The 25,411-nt window shown below is 33.2% G+C and overlaps 1 protein-coding gene across 1 annotated transcript in view; it reads right to left on the reverse strand.

Moving 5' to 3' along the window:
- Positions 1-10,016: 10,016 nt before the first annotated feature.
- TMEM65 (transmembrane protein 65) overlaps positions 10,017-25,411 on the reverse strand; it is a 53,269-nt gene continuing 37,874 nt past the window's right edge. The window contains exons 2-7 of the mRNA XM_068526036.1: positions 25,045-25,089; positions 21,975-22,042; positions 17,584-17,638; positions 16,679-16,721; positions 14,713-14,818; positions 10,017-12,690 (exon numbers count right to left, since the gene is read on the reverse strand). Of these exons, the coding sequence (XP_068382137.1) occupies positions 12,589-12,690; positions 14,713-14,818; positions 16,679-16,721; positions 17,584-17,638; positions 21,975-22,042; positions 25,045-25,089 (419 nt within the window). The 3' untranslated portion in view covers positions 10,017-12,588. The remainder of the gene's footprint in view (positions 12,691-14,712; positions 14,819-16,678; positions 16,722-17,583; positions 17,639-21,974; positions 22,043-25,044; positions 25,090-25,411) is intronic.

Here is a 25,411-nt window from a genome sequence, read left to right on the forward strand (position 1 = left end):
CATAATACAATCCTATAAAATTTGAAGAAGAAAAAAAAAGCCTAGAATTTTGAATCAGAAGAGTTGTATTTAAATAAGGTCTAGCTACTAAAACAGTTTTGCAAGTCTTCTTATCTATAAAATTGAGGATTGTATTGCCCTTACCTATTTTGCTATAAAAATGCTGTGATTATTAAGATATTCTGATGGCTTATCAATAGCTGCTGTTTGCTTTTGCTTGCTATGGAAATTATTTTAAACACTGGGATTTTTTCCACCCTACCACGACAATGATACATTTTCAATTTTAGTTTCTTCTCACTTTCCTTTTACTTCTCTCATCATCCAGGAAACGAGGTCTGTGATCGTTGCAAAGGGAAATAAAAGATGAATAAGATACTACTTTCAAGGAACTTACAATAGAAGGGATATGGGTACCAAAAAAATGTCCATGATAAAGGATAATCTGAAAGGATAGATTATTATTATAATGGCTTCCAATGAGCATTGCCTCCCTGTGTCCATGCACCTTTGCAATAGGACATTGCTGTTCCTCACATCAGAAGGCGGGAGTCAATTTCTCCATCCCCTTGAATTTGGGCTGGTTTTGTAACTTCTCTTGACCAAGGAAAGGTGGCAGCAGTCACATTGTGTGAGGTCCAGAGTGTAGGCATTATGAAACCTCATGATTCCTACCTTTACTCTCTTGCGACCCAACTGCCACGCCAAGATTTGGCTAGACTACGAAATGGCACTACGAAGTGGTGAGAGAGATCCCAGCCTTCCATCTATCTATGCCAAAACCATCTTAAACCCTCCAGCTTCTGCCAACTTACCAGCTGGACTACAGTCACATGACTGAACCTAGGCAAAACTAGCAGAGTAATTGCATAGCCAACCCACAGAAATGTGACAGTAAATAATTGGTTTCATCCACTAAATTTTGGAATGATAAACAACTGAGACATCTGTTAAGTAGTATAATGGAAGTAAAAAGTGATTTGGGAATAAAGAAGAGTTAGAAATTATTTCCTGCTCAGTGGATAGGGGGTGATGGTGGTAAAGAAAACTTTACAGTAGTAATGGCTTTTAATGCTTTTCCTATTATTCTTTTTTTTTGTTGGGGGGCGGGGCTGTATTTTATACAGCTTCATTGCAAATATTTAAAGTGTAAAATGTGATGAGTCTTGGCATATGTATACACCTGTAAACCATCATCACAATCAAGACAATGTGTGTGTTTCATTACCCCAGAAAGTTTTCTTGTGACCCCCTTTATAATCCTGCTTGCTGCTCTCTCTCTCCATCCTCAGACAACCAGATGTTTGCCATGATTATATAGTTTGCATTTTCCAGGATTTTATATAAGTGGAATCATACAATGTGTACTCTTTTTGTCTTCTGTCAGCTTGATTACTTTTAGACCCACCCAAGTTGTTGCATGTATCAAGAGTTCCTTTTCATTGCTAATGTGTATTACATTGTATGGATAGACCACAATTGGTTTATCCATTTTTCTGTTGATGGACATTTGGGTTGCTTCTATTTTGGAGCTATTACAAATAAAGTTGCTACGTACTTTAGTGCATATGTGTGGTCATATACATTTATTTCTCTTGCATAAATACCTCAGGATGGAATGACCAGGTAGGATGATAGGTATATGTTTAACTTTTTAAGAACCTGCTAAGTTGACTTCTACAGTGGTTGTACCATTTAAAAACCCTACCAGTAGTATTATTATCCTCATCAACCCTTGGTATGGTGAATTTTTTCAATTTTAGCGGTTCTCATAAGTGTGGTGTTAATTTGTATTTTCATGACTAGTGACGCTGAGCATCTTTTCATGTGCTAATATGCCACCTATATATTTTCTTTGGTAAAGTGATTGTTCAAATCTTTGGCATATCAACTATACTCCGCTAAAAAATTTTTAAAATCTTTGGCGTATTTTTATTGTTTACATTATTATTATTAGATATGAGATATAAGAGATTTTATGTATCCTAGATAGAAGTACTTTCTTGGATATATGTTTTTTGAATATTTCCCCCCATTTTGTAGTTTGCCTTTTCACTTGATAACAGTATCTTTGGAAAAGTAAAAGTTTTTTTTTTTTTTAATTTTGATGAAGTCCATTTTATTGATTTTTCTTTTTTAGTTCTTCCTTTTTGTATCCCAGTTAAGAAACAATTGACAAACCAATGTTGCTATGATTTTCTCCTATGTTTTCTTCAAGAAGTTTTATACTTTTACCTCTTACATTTAGTTCTAAATTCATTTTGAATTTCTTTGTATATTAGTTTAAGGTAAGGGTTGATGTTCATTTGGATTCTTTGTTGTTTTGTTTTGGGTTTTTTGTGTGTGTGTGTGTGTGTATGGATATCGATTTGTTCCAGCACCATTTATTGTAAAAAACTACCATTTCCCCCATTGAATTGGCTTGGCACTTTTGTTGAAATCAATTGATTATATATACATGGGTCTATTTCTGGACAAATTCCATTGATCCATGTCTATCTTTCTTTCTTTTTTTTTTTTTTTTTTAAAGATTTATTTTATTGATTGATTGATTGCTATGTTGGGTCTTCGTTTCTGTGCTAGGGCTTTCTCTAGTTACGGCAAGTGGGGGCCACTCTTCATCGCGGTGCGCGGGCCTCTCACTATCGTGGCCTCTCTTGTTACGGAGCGCAGGCTCCAGACGCGCAGGCTCAGTAGTTGTGGCTCACGGGCCTAGTTGCTCCGCGGCATGTGGGATCTTCCCAGACCAGGGCTCGAACCCGTGTCCCCTGCATTAGCAGGCAGATTCTCAAGCACTGCGCCACCAGGGAAGCCCTATCTTTCTTTTTCATGTGTCTATCTTTATATTGTCTTGATTACTGCAGCTTCATAGCAATATTAAAATCACTGCCTACACGGAGAAAATATTTGCAAATGATACGACTGATAAGAGATTAATATCCAAAGTATATAAACACCTCATACAACTTAACATCAAAAAAAAAAAACCCAATTAAAAAATGGGCACAAGACCTGAATAGATATTTTTCCAAAGAAGACATACAGATGGCCATACAGGCACATGGAAAGATGCTCAACATTGCTAATCATCAGAGAAATGCAAATCAAAACCACAATGAGATACCATCTCACACTTGTCAGAATGGCCATCATCAAAAAGACCACAAATAACAAATGCTGGAGAGGGTGTGGAGAAAAGGGAACCCTCTTGCACTGCTGGTGGGAATGCAAATTGGTGCAGCCACTACGGAGAACAGTATGGAGGTTCCTTAAAAAACTGAAAATAGAACTACCATATGACCCAGCAATTCCACCCCTGGGTATATATCCAAAGAAAATGAAAACACTAATTCAACAACTTTTTGCAACAACATGGATGGACCTGATGAATATTATGCTTAGTGAAATAAGTCAGACAGACAAATACTGTATGTTATCACTTCTATTGGGAATCTAAAAATAAAACAAACTAGTGAGTATAACAAAAAAGAAACAGACTCACAGATATAGAGAACAAACTAGTGATTACCAGTTGGGAGAGGGGATTAAGAAGTATAAACTACTATGTAGAAAATAAATAAGCTACAAGAATATATTGTATGGTACAGGGAATATAGCCAATATTTTATAACTGTAAATAGAGTATAATCTTTAAAAATTGTGAATCACTACCTTGTATACCTGAAACATACAATATTGTACATCAACTATACCTCAATAAAATAAATAAAAGACAGGAAAATACCCAATACAATTGATTGCTGTATGTTGACCTTATATCCTGCCACCTTAAGAAATTCATTTATTACTACTAGTAGCTTTTTGGTAGATTAATTAGGATTTCCTAATTGCAGATGATTATCATCTACAAATTAAGATGGTTTTCTTTCTTTCTTTCTAATTTGAATGCCATTCATTCATTTAGCTTTTCTGCATGGGCTAGAACATCCAGTACAATTTGAATAGAAGTGGTAAGAATATACCCTTGCCTTGTTCCTGATCTTAGAGGAAAAGCATTTCAGTCTTTCACTTTAAGTATGATGCTAGCTGTGAGTTTTTCATAGATGCTCTTTATTAGGTTGAGGAAGTTCCCTTCTATTTGTAGTTTGCTGAGAATTTTTATCAAGTATGGATGTTTGACTGTTCCATTGGATTTTTTCTATTTTTTCATTTTTTTTTCTTTTTTGCATCTTTTGAGATGGTCATGTAGAGGAATTAAGTCCTTAAATACCAGTGATTGTTATCCTTACCCCCACTCCCAGCCACCTTTAGAGTTCTGTCCTTGGACCTCCTCTCTTACGTTCTACAAAATGAAAAGACCTGTACATTACAATGGCTTTAACTAACATCTGCGTGTAAATAACTTCCAAGCATATATGTTTCATCACAAATTCTCAACTGAAATTGAGACCAATATTTTCAGCTTCTCAACTGAAATTGAGACCAATATTTTCAGCTTCTAAATGTACTTCATCTACCAGGTTATCCTCCACATATATCTATGAAGATAAATACGTGTAAGATAAAAATTCAATATCTATTCTCTTCAATTAACTGACGTTGAATTAAATAGGATCCTTAATTTGAATTTATACCTTTGTATACCAACGAATATCTTTTAAATGTAGGGAATTCCCTGGTGGTCCAGTGGTTAGGACTCTGCGCTTTCCCTGCCGAAGGCATGGGTTCAATCCCTGGTTGGGAAACTAAGATCCTGCAAGCCGCTGGTGCGGCCAAAAAAATAATTAATTAAAAAAAAAAGTCTTGGGCTTCCCTGGTGGCGCAGTGGTTGAGAATCTGCCTGCCAATGCAGGGGACACGGGTTCGAGCCCTGGTCTGGGAAGATCCCACATGCCGCGGAGCAACTAGGCCCGTGAGCCACAACTACTGAGCCTGCGCGTCTGGAGCCTGTGCTCCGCAACAAGAGAGGCCGCGATAGTGAGAGGCCTGCGCATCGCGATGAGGAGTGGCCCCCTCTTGCCTCAACTAGAGAAAGCCCTCGCACAGAAACGAAGACCCAACACAGCCAAAAATAAATAATAAATAATTTTTTAAAAAAAGTCTTCATTAGAAAAAAACCTTTTAAATGTAAAATCAGAAAAAGAAAATCTGAAAATTTTTTTTAAAATACTAAAGCCAAAACATTATAATGCAGAGTTTCTTAATCTTGGTACTATTGACATTTTGTGCTAGATGATTTCTTATTATGGGGGCTGCCCTGTGCACTGTAGATATTTATCAGCATCCTTGGCATCAAACCCCCTAAATGCCAGTAGCACCCGCTATCTACCCCTCAGTTATGATAGCCAGAAATGTCTCCAGATGTTACCAAATATCCCCTGGGGAGGCGGCAAAATCATTCCCAGTTTGAGAACTACTGATGCAGTTACTTGCAACAGATCAGTGCTCACATAGAGATCAACTAGAAGAACCATTTTTTAAAATCTGCTTGAAGGCATTGGGGAGCCTCTAAGAAACTAGGATATGATGAGTTTCCACTGCCTTCAAATAAATAAGCTGGGTGATGTGGTGGTGGATTTAATAATTTATAGCAACTAGTGATAGCCGTGTTGCTCATTCTTTCCCTTTCTGAAAAGAAATTGTTATTGCATACTGGATGTGTAAGGGCAGATACTTTTTTCACTTATAGGTTATCTGATACCAGAGTCAGTTTAAGACATTATAGAGAAAATGGCACATTCCCAGAGCTGAGTGCAGTCATTGCATGTAAACTTGAGCCCAATCCCTTGTGGTTGGGTGTCTTCCAAGATGCCCTCCCTTCTTCCAATTTTTGGCTATACACTTGGCCATACAGAATGGAGAGATTTACAAGTATCTCTTTCAGCTTAGTGTGTTCATGTAATAGAGGTTTGATAGATAAGTAGATGAGTCATGTGGTAACTTAAAAGTTGGTTAAGCCCTTCACCTTTCTTTTTAGTTCCTTCCTCCTGGGTAGAGTATGGATATGATAGCTTGGGGCTGAAGCAGCCACTTTAGATCATGAAGTGACTTTGTGAATAAAAGCTACACATGATGAAGCAGGAGGATGTGAATCTGGGTCTCTGACTAACTTGTGGAGCATAACCTTTATACTCACGCTGGGAAACATGCCACGATAACTTTATATAAGAGAAATAAATTTCCATCTCATTTCGGCTACTGTTATTTTGGGGGTTTGTTACTTACAGCTAAACCTAATCTAAACTAACTAGAAAAGTTCAGGGCAGTGGTTCTCAAAGTATAGAAGTGTGGTCTGAAGGCTCCTGATTTTTTTAGGGAGTTCATGGGTAGAAGATGAACCACAAACCAATCAGCTTGAAGCAAAATGTGTGAAGTTCAGAAGTGATATAGAATGTGACATAGGAAGTGATACAGTTTTTATACAGTACTGATACAGAATGGGTTGGGAGTCAAGCCAGAATTCAAATACCTAGAAGGAAGAGCATAGTGATGTGGGTAGTAATGATTCACTCTTTAAACAAATCTCTGCTGTACATCTACCGTGTGTCAGGCACTGTACGGAGCATTAAGTATAGAGATGTAAGCAAGACAGATGAGATCCCATCCTCTGGGGCACTGACATTTAAAGCACAATTAGTCAGATCTTTTTCCTCTGATGAAATGTGGGCTCTTTACCTGAGTCGGTATGGAAGAAAGAACAGTTAAAGCTGTTAACAATTAAAGAATGAACTAAATTAAGATTTGTTCTTGTTTGTACTTGTCCCAAGTAGGGGTGGGAAAGAAAATGTTTGATTTATATGCTTTTAAAGTAACAGTGTGGGACATAAAATACATTCTAAAAACTGCACTTTCCATTTCCATCAGTCTGAGGTTGAGGAAAAGAAGAGAAAATAAGGAAGAGAAAAAATACATTTGAGACATAAAGGAGACAGATACAGACACACTGCAGAATCAATACTGCAGAGCAAGAATGGTGGGGGTGGGGAGGTTGATATGCAAAAGGAAAAATCTTAATTTTAATTAAGGTGCCTAACAGCTTTCTTTGACTCAACTACCTCTCTTAAACTCCACTTATATCTTGCATCTGCATAAATATTTTATAAGTGGTAAAGCACTATATAAATGTATAGCCTTCATATTATTAGCAGATACCAAATCTTTACTGAATTTCACAGTTCTCACAGAAAATTCCTTTACTGTACAGTTTTTGAGGGTTCCCCCCATCTCCCCCTGAAAGTAGTTCCTTTGAGTTTAACTCTTCAGTCACCATTCTCACATTTTACTCATTTAAACAAAGGTTTGACTTGTAGTTGTGGAGAAATTATATAATCTACCATATGCCTACTCCATCTTTTTAATCTTTAAAAGTCAATAAAAAATTGCTGAAATTTCTTTCATTCATAAACTTATCAATAGCATTAACCTAGGTATGACATCATAAAATTTCATATAAATACCAATACAAAACACCATGTGCTTCATACGGCTGTCAGTATAAGATCAATAGATCCTGAAAGTTCTGAAGCTTCAAAATTAAAATGTTACAAGTTCCTGCTTTAATTACTACTTCATTTCTAAACCTCAGGGGAGAAAAACTAATTTCAGTGTTACAACCCATATGTCAATAACATTTATTACTTTGGTAAAAACAAGTGATCTGTTAGTAAGGTTTCATTATGAGCACACAACAAACCCTAAATTATTTGCTGATAGGTTGGTTATCCACTGACTTTATGAATTCTAGGATAGCTTCCCCATGCTTCTGAGTCATTTCCATTTACTACTGTAAGTAAATATGCAGGGGCATTAATATTAATATTTAAATATTAATATTTAGGCTTAATGCAGAAAACATGAATAATCAAAACAGACAAGGAAACTTCTTACATGCAATCCCACTCCTGGGCATATATCCGGAGAAAACCATAATTCAAAAACATACATGCACCCCAATGTTCATTGCAGCACTGTTTACAATAGCCAGGACATGGAAACAACCTAACTGTCTATCAACAGACGAATGAATAAAGAAGATGTGGTATATTTCTACAATGGAATATTACTCAGCCATAAAAAAGAATGAAATAATGCCATTTGCAGCAATATGGATGCACCTAGAGATTATCATACTAGGTGAAGTAAGCCAGACAAATATCATATGATATGGCTTATATGTGGAATCTAAAAAAAAGATACAGATGAACTTATATACAAAGCAAACAGACCCATAGACATAGAAAACAAATTTATGGTTACCAAAGTGGAAAGGAGGCAGGGAGGGATAAATTAGGAGTTTGGGATTAACATAAACACACTACTATATATAAAATAGATAACCAACAAGGACCTACTGTATAGCACAGAGAACTATACTCAATATTTTATAATAAGCTATAAGGGAAGATAATCTGAAAAAAAAATTATATATATACATAAAACTGAATCACTGTGCTGTACACCTGAAACTAACACAACATTGTAAATCAACTATACTTCAGTAAAAACAAAAAAATCTTACAATGCATTCCAAACTGAAATATATTTCATATGGTGGGGATTTTCTTAACACCAACTTCCTAGAATGTAGCGTGATACCTTCTCTTCCCAGATATCTGTGTTGTGTATGTTCTCACTTCTTTCAGGTCTTCCCTGACCACCCTGTATAAAAATAAGCACCCACGTATGACCACCGGTACTTTCTATCCCCCTTGTTTCATTTATCTCTGCAGAACTTATCACCACTATTTAAGTGTACATTTGCTTTCCTATATTCTCCTCCCCAACTCATGCCCCCCACAGAATAACCTTCATGAGAATACGGATGTTCTGGCTGTTCATTCAGAGCCTTGAACAGTTCCTAGTACATAATATGCAACCAAAAACACAGGATTTGTTCAATGGACTTGGAGATTTTAAGTACAATTCCCTTAAGTTGCAAGTGAGAAAATAACTCCATAAATATAGAGGCAGAAAGGAAACTGAACAGAGAACAGACATTACAGAGTCCATGCAACTGATGTCCCAACTGCATAGTAAGTTGTTCAGAACACAGACTTCACACCTGGACAAAACCAGACTCTAGTCCACTTATGAATAGTGACACCCTGGGCAAACTAACCTTTCCACGTCTCAATTCACCCGATACAAAATAGGGATGATAACAGCACCAACTTAACATTGTTATTACAGTGATTAAATGTGATTATGTATGTAAAATACTACAGTACATAGCAACAAATAAGTACCTAATAAAAGGGAGCTAACATTGTATTTACCATCATCATCATCATTGACATCATCATCTCACTCAGGCTCCACAGACTATTTTCTAATATTTCCCAAATAATTTATGGGTAAGACTGACTATCTAGCTTCTAAGTCCACACAACCAAGAAGCAGCAAATTAAAGAGAGAGAGAGCAATTGCCAGAAGTGACAGCAGCAAAAAAATGGGAGGAAAATGAAAAACTATAAAAACCAGATTCCCAAGGTACTGCATTACAGCACAATAACAATGTCCATAAAGATGACACTTAGCCACTAAGAAAAAGATTACATTATATTACATTTAATACACTCGTAAGATGGCAAGAAAATATAATTCTAAAATTAGGAAGATTTACTTCAAAATGGTTTACCTGAACTTTTGGTGTAAAAGATAAAACTTTCATTACCTTCAAAATTCATCTTCTGGAAAAACGGAGTAAAGTAAATGAGGTGTTATTATATAGAAGGCTTGGATATCTCTGCTGTAAATAAATACCCATCAGTGTAATTTTCGCCAATCTCTCTATCTAAAGCTTTTTTGACATCCTATTAAAGATCAAATTATCTCAATATGGGAATCATCCTTCTCTCATAATGTGTAATGTTGTATCTCAAGTGTGGACTTCAGGGAAATGGTAAATAGTTCCATTTTACTGTCTCAGTGTCACTGCTACAACCCTGTAACAAATCTGCATTTATTAATCCTATTTCTTTTAAGCTACAGAATAACCAGGGTTTTCTGAGATTAGGAAGAAAATCAAATTTCAAAATCAAAACCACATTCCAAAATTTCTTAAAAGGTATTTTTCTTTGTTCAATTCCTTTGTAAAAACATTGGTCACCACTTAACATACAGTGCCAACAAAATGCACCCAATTTACATGCATAAACAAGTCAATAAATCATAATACACAGACAACATGAATTTCAAACAAAGAGTACTGACACAGCTCACGTTGCATTTAACCATAGTTATAGTTGCTCCCAAAAAAGAAACAGCTAATATGAGAAATAAGAATTCCAGTTTCAATCTGAAATAAAATTCCTCGTGACAAGTAATATGAAACAATGATTATATGAAGTCATTATCTTAAAGGGAACCATTTTTCAGAAGTCACTTTGTGCAAAGCACCATACTAGTATAGAATAAGATCTTGAAAAAAATGTGTACCTTAGTTTAAGGACAAAAGGGCTCCATTTTTTTTTTAACTAATTACCTGAATGATGCAAATTTTTATTGTGTCCATAAATTAAAATACTTTTCAATATGAAGGTTATATGTTCCATATTTTGACATTTTAAATAATTCTACAGACGCTCAGCTAAAAAGATTCTGTAGGACTGGGTTATTTTCACGAGCAAAAAAAATGAAAGCACTCATCAAATGCCCTTTCTAAACTCACAGGCAAAGTTTCTGGATATGGGATTTAATTAATAAAAAGAAAATTTAAGCACCACAATAAAATATGTTTTTAGAGAACAGAAAGGACTGGCAATACAGTTAGGGACAAAAGCACTTAAACATTTACCCAAAAAAAAAAATTTTTTTTTTAAAATAATCACTCTAATCCTATCATCTGAAATAATTAAAAAAAAAATTTTGGTGTGTCTGTGGTATTATGTGGAAGATACAAACCACAGTTCTATTTAAAATGTTAAGTTTTAAAATTCTAATTTGATCAAATGAGGCTGTCATAGTATTTGTACATAATAAGAATGTTATATATTTATTTTTATATTCTATGATTAAAGGACACCACTAAAACCATTTTGAAGTACACAGAAGAGAATTTATGACAAATTGCCTTGTGAGAAAAAACAGCTCCTCTGAAAATAAGACCTCAAAGTAAATATGTGCAAATAAAACTTTAAAAATAAGGTAGCTGTAAATAGAGCCATCTTTAAGTTTCCCTTCTTTTGCATCTATTTAGCAAAATAAATAATTTCAGTGGCCCAAATAGTAACTTTAATTTCTGTTTTTCTCCCCCATGATGTGTTCAACTACTCTTACAATTAAGAGTAATTTTTTAGCCTGTGTAACAGACCACATGCTAACAAACTTTAAGGGTTCATAAAATTAAAATTTATGATTCACAAGTATAGATATGAATCCTATCTTGCCTAAATCAGATACACAAGACTGGACATAAGTAACTTCAATCTAAAATATGATTTAAAGACCACAAAAAAAGAAAAGGGACCAAAAAAGGGAGAAAGAATTTCTCCTCATATGTCTTTTGACCACTAGGCTATATATAGCAAAAAGCAAAACATAAAATATTTATTTTTCACCTCAAAAGAAGTTATCCAGAAATAAAATCCGCTAAAGAAGTTATAACAATGTCAAAATTATGAGTACTCAAACTCATTCAATTCAGATGAGAAGACATTTGGGGGGGAGAAAAGCCTTCCCAAACAGTATTATTTGTATTTTATTAACCTTACAAATATCACCTCAACTTCACCACTCATACCATAAACCTTCTTGACAGTTTCCATTTTATACTTCTGTGAAAAAAAAATTTTTTTGCCTCTTAATTTTCCAAGTGTTCACACCTTAATTCCACAATCCCCATTAAAAATACTCTAAAATAATGACTTTCCCTTAGGAGTCAGAAATCACTATGTATTATTCAAAACTGAGAAATTAAATTGGTAAAAAAACCAACTCAAAATAATACACTTGTTAACATATATGGTTTTATGTAGTAGGGAGACCACATAATTGTTCATCCTGATTAATCTCCGGCTCTTGAGACAATAAGGTCTGAAAATTAAAATGAGTGATAGGTACTTAAAATACTTAAATTCTCTGTCCATTTTGAATAGATGTGAGAGTTTTTTTTAAATGACTGAAATTATATGATTGTAAATGTTTACTGTGAAACAGTACAAAATTGATGTTGCCAAAAAGAGTAAAAAAAATCTTTAACTGATGTTAAACATCTTTAGTAATTTGGAAAAAATCTTAAGGTTGAATTGTAGCTATAAGGGAACAACAACAGAAAATGCTTTCATGCATGTACACATGGTAAGTAACAAATAGGCAAACCCCAAGTCAGCACAGCACATCAATGACTGATACTTAAATGATATTTTGGTGTATAAAGAAAGAAAAAGAAAAGGTAAAATGTTGACTGCCATTGATGAAAAAGCATTTCAACAATTTACACAAAAGTTTTTTAAAAAAGATGTCCTAAGAAAACCAAGCCACAATAAGTTAGTGTTTTCCATAATACATGCTGAATTAGTTGATCCCATATCTATGCACTGTTACTGTCTTAATTCCTAAATGTTGTGACAGCATATTTAATAATTGAGGTACATTAGTTTACATCTTTTTATAGGTATCCTAAGAGAGTTAATTTTTCTTTTCCAGTTTTTCATCATCTTCACCTCCTCCAAAGAAAATCAAAGGAAACATTCCTAGAATGCAGCCAATAGTCACCCCAACAGCTTTGCCCTATGGAAACAAAAGAAAAGATTTTTTGACAGTTAATTTACCCCCGTAAGAGGAATCCTTGCTTAAGCATCTGATAAAAATTAAAAATTACTATGTACTATAAAATTCAACTGTGACTGTATTTCTTTTGATCATAGTAACTTAAATATAAAAATAATGTACAAAAGGTTCTAGAACAAATAATATGTAAAGTTCAAAGCAACAAGGAAAAAAAAATTTTTTTTCAAATTGCCATAAAAATAACATTAGAGGGGCTTCCCTGGTGGCGCAGTGGTTAAGAATCCACCTGCCAATGCAGGGGACACGGGTTCAAGCCCTGGTCCAGGAAGATCCCACATGCTGCGGAGCAACTAAGCCCATGCGCCAACTACTGAGCCTGCATGCCATAACTACTGAAGCCCGCGCACCTAGAGCCCGTGCTCCGCAACAAGAGAAGCCACTGCAATGAGAAGGCCGCGCACTGCAACAAAGAGTAGTCCCCGCTCACCGCAACTAGAGAAAGCCCACGCACAGCAATGAAGACCCAATGCAGCCAAAAATAAATAAATAAATTTATTAAAAAAAAAAAAACATTAGAGAAGTATTCAAGTAGAAAAACACTTTTTAAAAATGTCAGAGATAGGAAGAAAGGAAATATCTCACCAAGTACTCTCAACATATTTGTATTTGCTACCCTTTGTATATATTCCTTTTCAATATTTATCCCCATGTACACCTAATTATATGTAGGTCTAATCATTATGTAAACATAGCTTTGTTTTCTGCCTTATTCCTTCCCCCCACAGCCACACATGTTATAATAAACTCCTTTCCAAACTGTTTCATAAACTTAATAAAAAAACTTCTAAATTCCACTGAATTGATGGACTTATAATCTACGTAAAGCTCTTTTTTTTTTTTTCTTTCTCCCGGCCACACCGCGTGGCTTGTGGGATCCTTGTTCCCTGAGCAGAGATTGAACCCGGGCCCCATGCAGTGGAAGCACCGAGTCCTAACCACTGGACCACCAGGGAATTCAAGCTCTCCTTACCATTAAAAATCATTGCTACTTTTTCACCATTGCAAATGACAGAACAATAAACATTTCTGTGTATAGCTCCTCCTCAATGATTTATTTAAAAATCAAATAATATGAATATTTGTGCATAATCATACGATACTGCCATGCTATCTATTCTAGACAAAACTGCAAATACGTGTATACCCATTGCAATATATTTATATGTATACGTACACACAATTTTTCTGCGATCTCACCCACATTAAAAAAATATTTTTTAATTTTTATAAATGATTTTTAAATGATGCATTCCTATGATGACTATTAAGGTTATACACTTTTGAATTAAGTTTTATGTCTTCATACAGACATTTACTGAGAATCTACAAAGTACCAAACTCTATGCTAGGTACCAGGGAGACAGACAGGGTCCAAGCAGATGCAGTCTGTCTCTCTCCGCTAGGAACTTCCAGTTAGTTTTCATGCTTTTCTACTTGCTAGTCAATATACTTGGAATTCTCTCATTCACCTAGTAAATGTCTCATCAATAATTTCAAAATAAGCTTAGATCTAATACTCACCAAGAAATCTCCACACCAAAAGAAATTTCTCTCCACAAAGAGTTAATTCTTTTCCTGGTGCTTCTGCTATATCTGGTGCATAATTCTATTACTGAATATGTCACACTAAATTATAATTTATTTAATATGTCTGGTTCCTTACCTACACAATCCTTAAAAAGAACTATAGTCTATTACTCATTTTATGTCCTTAAGTCTCAGCACGTAACTGATACTCCTCAACAGTAACTGAATCATACAAAGAATTTTTCAAAAATCAAGTATACCTACAAAAAATAGTCAATAAAAAATTACTGCTTTTCTGAACCTGCCAAGGCTTGGACAGTTTTTGTTAAAAATTCCACTCAAATCAATTTTAGTCTCAAATTTCTCAAGGGACTGAATACAGTGTCTTGCTCTGGCTACCCAAATTCACCGTCATAAGCCATATAAAGTACTCACCAAATGTGTACTAACACGTGTTTGCCACATGTCAACTTGCTTTGGTGTGAGATCAGGAATTGATAGACCTAACCTGGAAGCCAAAGCTTCAACGTAGCCTGCAAGTCTTTAAAAATACAAGAGGACAGAATATAAGTTTTTAAAGAGACACACTATGTCCTCACATAGGAAAAACTAATTACTACAAAGATAAGATAATTCTATACCTGTAATTGGCACTCTAGAAATGGTATAAACATTCTTTTACAACTTTCATCTTCATTGTGTATAAATATATTTGGTTTAAAATTTTTCAGACTGACATATTTAATACACAGGTAAATTAATTAACTTAGAGTAATTATTCTCTACCATTACCTTAAAAAGAACAATTAAAGGTATATAAAAATTTTTACAACACTTCTAATTTATTCATTTATTCCAAATTCAAAGCAAAGCACTTTAACATATAAGTTAATAACTATCATCAGAAAACAAAAATTTCCAAAATTTATCAGATTGATATACTAAGAAAAACAGCCTACAATTTTCAGGGCAATTGCAAGTATTTATCAATTCTAAGTTGCCATTGCTTATTGGATACAATCTTTAAGAACTGTAAGAAAGAAAAAAAATTGCCAATTAAACTATGCATACCATCAATTATAAGATGGATCCCAATGTCAGATACGTTAAGTTCTAAAAACCTGTGCAACTAAGATTGATAAAATGTGGTATTTGTTACCTAATGCTATTTTTAAAAGGCAGAGGAGAAGTAGTTCTTAAATATAAGACTCCCAACAAATCTTTATCTCTAATAAAAAAATAATTGTTTAATGATACAATCTAAAACCAAATGGCCTTAGAGATCTATTAGATCATTTGATTCTATTAAATATAGAAAGCTGTCACAGTAGCTATATAATATTATCATTATTAACCTTAATGTTGGCAACTGGGAAATGGAATGTTTAAGGGGTAATATCATTACAGGTTTATGTCAGGAATTCCAGGAATATAAAATTTCTGCTTTGGCCCAGAACAAAGAAACTGTGTTTTTAACATTAGCTTTGGCCCCAAACTCCAGTGCAGAAGTCTAATATATAGAGTTAGGTCATATATAAAGCTGCTTTTCTCCAGATTATAGGGCTAAGGAGACCTCTACTAGACCCAGATCCAAATCTCAAAACTTACCATTCTAATGAACCAAAAAAGGAAGAAACAGAACCAAAGACTGAGCAAGAGAAAATATGTTTATCACAAAAATTAATGCCAACTTAGTCTAATTTATACTTCCCAGGCTTCCCCAAGCTCAGGAAGCAGCCCAGGCCATCTGCCGCTTAGAAGAGAGAATGTAAAAACAGAAAGAGAGAAAGCTGGCCTTTTCCAAGTAGGCATCCTCAGTTTGTTTCATCATTCCTGCCACATGGAATAAAAAGAGAAAAAACTAGCCAAGTCCCTGTATGTTTTGGCCATTATTCTCTGAAAATCCCTCTCCCTAGAAAACATGCCCAGTCAGTATCCTCACATTTGAGCCATATTTCTTATCTTTGGGTTTAGTGGGAGGAGGGTGGGGGTGAAATAATGATAGGGGTTCTTACTTTTAGTCCTGTCTCACCCTTGGAAATGTTTATAAAATACATATAAACACTTCAGTAAATGAAAATTCAACTTACCTTATGGTAGTTTTAGAAAAAATTTTGCACATATCAGAATTGCTTGAGAAGATTATTAAACACAAATGTCAGTGTCCCATCCACAGAGACACTAATTCTGCATGACTGGGATGTGAGCGAGACATCTATATTTGATGCACACCAAAGATTTAGTGCTATTGATTTAGAAACATTAAAGTTAAAAATTTAGTTATAAAACACACACGCAAAAATAAATGTCCCTTTTTAAAATCCTTCTCAATTAAAGGAGAATGAAGAAGAGAAATAGAGCAAGTACACACATGCACAAATGAATAAATGAATGAACTTACCCAAGACCAGCTAAATCTGACACAAGGTTTCCCAAAGCAGCAGCTAAAAAAATGAAAAATGGACAAGTGAATTATTACATAGAAGTCAGAAAAATCAATAAAGCACTGCTCTGGAAGAGTTATCACATTTCTAAACTACAATGACAATATCCAAAGTAGTTCATTCGACAGCTCTGAATCTTGAGATCTCCAAAATAGAACACAATATTTCTGAGATTATAGTATTCTACCTCCATCAAGTAGTAGGTTTTTTCTAATGTGGCAGCCAGTTTCCATTTTGGTTTCAGTATTAAAACACCTGTACAATATTTTGTAGTTTAACTTTCAGATAATATTTAAGGGAATCTGAATACTTGAAAGTTAAAGAGTAAAGCTATATGTACAGCTATGACATTCAAGAAAATCAAGGAGAGGAAATGTCTCTTTCATTAACTCATCTACTTCACGTGTTCCATAGAATAAAACAACACAGAATCATTCCCAAATGTCACCATCATGAAGAGTACAGTGGTATTTGGGGGGAAAGAGGAGATAGAACCAAATTATATTTTCAATCTTGTATTTCCTTCCTTGACTTTTCTGCCCAAGTTGAAAATAAATAATTTGATAGAGAAAAAGAGTAGGAAGGTTTTAGGGTAACACTGAATTCAGAGAAAAAAAATTTTAATATAGTCAATCTAGTAGATTATTGTTACCCATTAACTAACTTAAAGTACCTAAACTTTCTCAGAAAAATATGTGCTACATATACGAAATTAAAAATTAGAGGAATAGGATTACGTAGATAAACTAAGAGACATCTCAGTGAATAAACTCATTCAAATAAAGTATCCTCTTCTAAACCTAACCTACTAAAATGTTTCATAAATATACAATGGAATAATAACATTACTATTATTAAATACCTGCCATAGTTGAAATTCCCAAAATAACTCCAATAGATAACTCAATATGGGTTCCCTGAAAAATGATTACAAAGAAATTAATCTTAAAAATTAAAACTGAAGTGACTATCAAAGAATAGCAAAACATTAATAAAAAGAGGTAAAATAATCAATGTGTTATCAGCAAAATTATACATATAAAATATGCATAAATATACACATATACTACAGCAATTCACTTAATTATTAAATATTGGGTTGACCAAAAAGTTCATTCGGATTTTTCCATAAGAGGTTATGGAAAAACCCAAACGAACTTTTTGGCCAACCCAATATATGCATTCATGCAGAAATAACATCAATATTTTATTTATTAAAATTAGGCTTTCATAAAAATAAAAAATAGCAACACACATAGCAATATAATTCATAATTAATAATCTAGAATTTATATTTTCTTACCACAGAAAGTTGTTTTAATGCTTTTAACACAAAGACAACCAACTCACCTAAATTTTAAATTCTGAATGATACAACTATACTATTGATATTTATTTACCCTATAAAAGATTTAAAAGACAGACAAAACCAGTTTCTAGGGACCCAAAAAATCAGACTTCAAAAATTATCCTTAAAACACTTAGTTCTTTAACCGTTAAGTAATGAGACTGTATGATTCATTTATAAGCAACAATAGCATTTAATACAATAGAGCTACAGCAAAAATGAGGTTCCACTGTATTTCCACTGAATTTATTGAGAGTTTAAGATTTTCTATGTCTATCTCATTTCTCTAAAGAAAAGAGGGGCTCGTATTTTTACTTCTACTTTAAAGAGAAGGAACTGAAGTGAAGAAGATTAAACCATTCTAATGGATTATTGCATAGAATAAAGAAGAAATCCTACAATCTACTGTGCTAATTCAGTTCTAATCCTTACACAATTCGGCCATAAGTGGACTTAATTTCAAAAGTTCTCTTGAATACTGATGCTTGAAAATTTCTAAAACTTTTTAAAAAATCTCAGTAATACTTATGGAGAATAAAAAAGAATGCCCTACAAATCTCAATGATATTTGTGGAGAAAAAAAAAAAAAGAATGTCCTATCTGGTAATATAGAAATATTGTATTACTCAATTATTTACAAAATTGAAGAGAAGCTAAGTTTAATTTCCTCAATTTTCTTTCCCCCAGGCCTGTTGATTCCACTCCTTTAAAATATAATTCTTGTAGAGTATGGACCAAACAGCATGATGTACAAAAGTCTCCCAGGCACTTAAAGTTACAAGGTTGTAAAGATACCCAAGGAAACAGATTTCTGAAGAAGAAAAGAGGCATGAAGAAGTATCTTTATATATGGAACCCAAAAAATCAGGAGCATTACTACAGAAGAGAAGCACTTGACAGCTATAGTGTATAAAAAAATAAATACAGAATCTTTAACATCAATGAATCATTAGAAATGAATCATTAGAAATGACCCCCCAAAAATCTGTTTGCCAATACATGTATTTATAAAGCATTTAAGTGCTTAATCATTTGGTTGAATTTAAGAAACGTGAAGATCCTTCAAACAGCATGAAAAGCCTCATATAAAGTCAAGGTCGGTTTGAAGGCAATGGACTATCCACTCCTTTCCTTTTTCCCATAGTTACATCAAATTTTATGTTAACAGGTGAGGTAGAAATTATAAATAAACCTAATACTAGTTGTCTTAAAGTTATACTTGGTTCATCACCTTAATATGATTAATCTATGCTAGAATTTTAATCAATTCTATCCTAATTAAATTGTAAGAAAAATAATCCCCCCCAAACCCACTATAACATAAGTTATAAAAAGCAATCCCAATAATATAAAAATTTAATAAAAAACTATGAAATCAAAAGCTTAGTATGAACAGCAGCCAAGAATAAAGGTCAAGCCTACTATGAGAAGTTATATAGGAATTTGTTTACATGACTACAACTAGGGTAGCAGTTAAGAGAGTATACCGAACAGGAAAAACATCAAATGGCATAATAGAAAAGAAGAATGAAATATCTTATTGACATACTATCTTCAAACAGTCATAGCTATCCTACAATGTTTGGAGGCAATCAGTGTTTTGTTTTGTTTTTTTTTTAAAAAAAAAAAGGTGAAAAACATTCTTAAGATAATAATGTTCATTTATTTCCCTTTTCATAGATCCTACAGTTATATTATTTATGGATTTTAGTCTTAGCAGTCTATTAAAAAGCCTCTTTGGAAAATTTAACTGTTCTTGAATTATTTTGCAATTATCACAGGATAATATTTTTTGCCATATCTATTACTCTTAATCAGGTTTAAGCCAGTAGTTTAATTATTTATTTCAGTACTATATAAATAAAAAACGGGTGATACGTTCCTGAAACTGGATTTCAATGTAAACCAGAAAAACAAATATTACTGAATTAGAGTCAACCATCTCAGGCCTGGAAAAATAGTCCACTCTCAGTTACACTAATAATGAGACACAGGCCTGAGTAATACAAAATAGGAACATTACAATAATTTGACTCTAGAATGTGGTTGTTCTGTTTGTTTTGTCTTGTTGGTATCTGTATTTAAACACAGATATCTGTTACTTTAGATATTTATTTCAAAGAAATAATAAGACCATACTGTGAAGGTCTTATTCAGGATCTAAGAAACTACCCAGTTTCCCTATTCTGATATCTCTTCAAAATCTCCCTGCACCCCTCTTTATGTAAAATATATCATCTCAACACTTCCCTGTAGCAAGGACAGTCTTTCATCATTTGAATATCTAAGGTCTGCCCAACTGAGGTGAAAAAAACAAATGATTATTAAGATGGTAGAACGAGAGGTACCAGCTGTCAATAAAGAGAATCTAAAATATTGAGTGTAAAAATGAAACAGAGAAGCTTTAATTCAGACAATCTATTCAAGAACACATCAAATCTTAAACTATAGCTTATAAATTCATCATAGTGGGGTTTTCATTACAATTAGACTTTATTTACATTAACTATTTAAATAATCTAACCAACTCAAGGTTTTAGTAATTTCAGAAAAGGTAGTATGGTATGGTTGAATAAGTTTCTCATATTCACAGATATATAAAATAGCCAACTTGATTCTTATATACATAATAGGAAAATGTCATAATCAGTCAAAAAAAACTAGCGTTTTGAAATTGTATTTTAGAGGCTCTTACCAGACAACTTTGCTAAAGAATTATGTATCTAATGGGTGCTTATCACCTTCAAATTATGTGCATGCTACAGTATCTTCTGTGACTGCTTAAGGAGCAAGATACCTTCCTGCTGTGTGAACCCTGTGTTTCCTCAACCAGGTGAATGTCTAGACTTTCTGGGTATCTGATCCCTATCAATCTGGACATAAGGTGAGACTACATACCAAAGAAAACCATTCTTGAATGAACCAATTTTAGATATTTTTTAAGCAAATTTTATAATCCATACTATGTAAATTATACTTTTATCCCTATTTTGAAACTAAATATTCTATTTGTATCCATCTATAGTACATGTGACCTCCAAAACACCGAAACAAAAAACAAAAACAAACAACAACAACAAAAAAAACCCTGGCATCTCTCAAATATATTTCCCTCACATTCAATAATCCTAAAATCATTCCATTTCTTTTTTGAGCGGTCTCCTACAAAATATCTAGAATTTATAGAGCTTTTTAAAAGTTTGAGTCAGTGAAGAGAAGTGGATAGAGCACTGGGCAGTTTCAGAAGACCTGCATTTTCATCATGACTTTATAATCTGGATCCAATATTGGTTATCTAGTGACAAAAAGTGTCACAGAAGAGTAAGAAAGATAAATCAGCCATCCCTGAGACTAAACAATACTTGCAAGAAACAACCTTAAATTAAAATGACTTCAGCAAAGGAGAACTTTTTAACACTACGATGGAACAAAGACTGAAGGGTTTATTATTCACAGTATTCTGAATTGAAACTTAAATCATCTTTGGGTTAAATGGATAGACTGTATATCCAAACACCCTTTAAAACACTTTTGTATGGGAAAACTGGACAAGGAACTAATTAATAACATACACATGATGAGAACTGCTGATACAATGAAAGAACATTAGAAAATTTTACATACTTTATTCTTTAGTAAGAATGTTGAAACTAGAACAGGATAAAATAGACCCAATAAATATGTGTTTATTATTGTCAATGCTTTACCAAAAGTCTTGATGATTAATAGATATGATGCCTTAAAAATTGAGCTACAGTCTAATTAACCTGAAATATAGTTTAAAATAGCCTTGCTCATTATGATATTAATTAAAACTTTATAGCTACAATATGTAAATTATTAGGAAAATTTAGACCACATTAATTTCTTTATTAACTCAAAATAGAAGGGTTGAAAGAACTTACTGCAACAATCATAATTGCATTATCCAAAAAGCCAAACCCTATGAAAGGTATCGCATTGTGGATGAATACTGAAAAACATCAAAAACAGAAAAATATGTTTTAAGATTTCTATAATTTTAAAATGACAAAAACAGACCATATGATTAAACTCTCATAAATAGATTTGATTTAAGTTTTGGAATTTGCTTTCCATTCCCCATAGACAAAAGATTCTGCTTGTCCTCTGTTTATATACTTGGTGGAAGATATACTGGGGAAAAAACAAAATAAAAAACACATAACATGTAAAATTAATTGTGTTAGGCTTTTGTGTTTCCTTATTGGCAACGCACACACGTACAAATTACATACAGTTAATGACAGAACAAATAAATACATGAGTACCATGTTTTACCTGTTAAATTACTATTGACATCAATCTTTTTCTCTCTTAGACCTAACGACTGATACCATAAAATTGATCTCCATATTAGAAATAATAAAAAGTGTTCTGAATCAAATATCAGGGAAGCTATCTGGTCACTTACACTCACTAAACAATTTTTTAAACAAATGTTAGGAAAATGTGATTATCTCATCTGTCTTAGACATCTGTGTTCAAAGTCCTCTTTCCCCCATCAACACATCAGTATCCCTGATAGCTTTCACCAAATAAAACAAACAATATTTGATTTAAATGAAAATGTAACTTGATCTCTTCCTACCAAAGGCACATCTCACCCTACCTATCTAGTACATAATCTGAATGACCTGAGAAAACAGAAGTGTAACTAGGAAGAACTAATACCTATTTTAAAAATATATTTAGCTTCATTTTTTTTCCTATTTACATCTTCAGCACACTGCAAAATGCCTAGTGCACAGTAGATGCTCAATAAACATTAGTTAAATAAGTTGAGGACAACTAACTTGGAAAGGAAGAGAATTCCAGATTAAGAGAATTGAAGGAAGACTGTGAAACAGATTAAAAGCTGGGGATAGTTAAGACTTTATTCTAGTTATTCTATAAATTTGCCAAGGTATAGTCAACATCCATTCAACTGACGACTTTTTAAAAATAAACATCAAGGCTCTGAGTTTTATACCACATCCAAAAAATAGTCCCTTAAACCAATTGGTTATATATGTGTTCAGTGCCTTTAGATCTTTTTTCTTTTAATGCAGTTAAGTCCACAGAAAGTATAATTAAAATATAATCCAGAAGTTATGAAAATTTGATACCACTCTACCCCAATCAGGGAAGGCTAATAACCAGTAAAACAAGAAACATTTCTACCCACAAGCACTGTCGAAGACTAAGATCAAGGGGGAAAATAGTATATATCCTAGGTCATTTCAGAGTTCTTCTTGTTATCACATAAGAATGTCCCAGGTAAAAAGCAGCATCTTTTAAATTATAAAGCATATTGTTTTAAAAGTTATGAAAGATGATAAAAATCAAGTGGCACATTAACGAAATGGGATTTTTTAATTAAAGAGTCTAGACTTAGTTCTTTGACTTTCGCCTAGATCCAGCTGCTTAATGACCAGACATTCAAAATTTTATAATAATCAGCTTCTAAAACACATACAGAATTTCAAAATAATATTACAGATTTGACATGTCAAAAGAATATAATGAAATTTTTAAAATTCACCATATGAAACATTTACAGTGAAAAGAGAGCTACTTAAATGTATATCTGGAGAGAAGACTCTCCAGACATCTCAATCATCTTTGAAATGTAAATATGGCAAAGTAACTATGAAACCTTTGGGATTACTAAACATTTTAGGGTTAATTTGATGGCATCTCTAAAACTGGCTAGTTATAAATATCTTAAAATTAGGTGTCAAGGTTATTAAACTAAGTTTAAGATTAGACTAACTGCTATCTTAGTAAAAACTTGGTCATAAAACCAAGGCATGTTGCTACACGGCTATAATAATTACCTGGAACTATAAAATATATTATGCTTTGATGTTTAGACCTAAGTAAATGTGTCCTGTAAATAAAAATTTATTTTCATTCCAAAGGAAAATTATAAGTTTCAGAAAGTCAAATAAACACGTACTGGACACTCCACAGGGCACTTGAGATACAAAGATACTTGGTTACCAGCCCTCAAGAAGTTTGGGTATGATAACACAGCCATATAAGCAGGTAATTTCAATATGACCCCCAGAATGGTAATAGCATTATACAGTGCTATGGATATTGATTGTATGAATCCAGGCTAGAAGAATAAAAAAAGATTACCTGGGAAAGAAACATCTTAAAGAATTCTTAAATTGTTTTGATAGCTGGGAAAAGTTACTTATTTCTAATACAAATTATATTCTACCTCTGAGAGTAAAAAGAACTATTAAAAAGAACTGGCTACTAAATTTTAATTATATAAGTTTGCTCTCCAGCATGTAATGATATCCTACCAATTTCTTCAGTTTCCTTTGGGAAATATTATTCTCTAACTCAGTAGTTGTTAGCAAATCACATCTAATATTTAGCTTTAACTTACAACCTATTCAAATTCACTGCACCGCTAAATAATTCTCTTCTTCCACTGTCTTTATATTAAGATCCCAAACTATTTTACATTACTTTGGTATTAGCCCTTGAATATTTATTCCAATCATAATAAAGAAAGCACACCAGCAGCACTGTAAAGCTCTTCTTCCTGGTGGTTTAAAATGAACTTTACTGTCTTCATTATTACAAACAACAAATCAGAGTATTTTCTCCACCAAAGAAAATAGCCTAGAAATTCTAGTTCTGAAATTACCCAACTTAAATCCAAACTAAACATACCCTTTTTCTTGGGAATTAAGAAAACCTCTACTATAATTCTATCTCTAGATGGTAACAATATTTAAACAATAATAGATATGGTTAACAATCTTAGAAATTCCATAATACTGTAATATGTCTTAAACCAAGTTTACAAACTTTTTGCTTCAGCATAATAAATAAGATAATCCACCCTATCTGGAATGATTTAACTTACTGACTTCTGTACTATTAATGAGTAACACAGTTATTTCAAGTCCAAAAGACAGATGCACAAATATTTAACAATTATAGAAGCATTACCATATCTCAGCTGTCCTGGGGTGGGTGGTAGAGCTTCCAATTTTTCTGAAGGGGAAAGAAAGGGTGTGGTCAAGAATTAGTTACTATAGCATGATTTCTTTTTTATTACAATGAAGAAAATACCAGCAGAATTACAAAGTGAGAGAATAGCAGAGTTTTTCATAAATTATCTTTAGGTTAATGGATCAAAGTTATCCATACAGGAAATATTACTTGGTATAGATTAAATTACAAAGCTAGAAAACAAAACTGAGCTTTAGTTACAGGCCTACCATGGACCCTATAGCCCTGAGTAAATCATTTGCTTTTTGGTTTTTTGTAAGTCCTTGTATCTATATAATGAGGCTGTTCACACAAATTACAGTGA

The sequence above is a fragment of the Eschrichtius robustus genome, chromosome 17, assembly GCF_028021215.1.
Source record: "Eschrichtius robustus isolate mEscRob2 chromosome 17, mEscRob2.pri, whole genome shotgun sequence".
Classification (NCBI taxonomy): Eukaryota; Metazoa; Chordata; class Mammalia; order Artiodactyla; family Eschrichtiidae; genus Eschrichtius; species Eschrichtius robustus.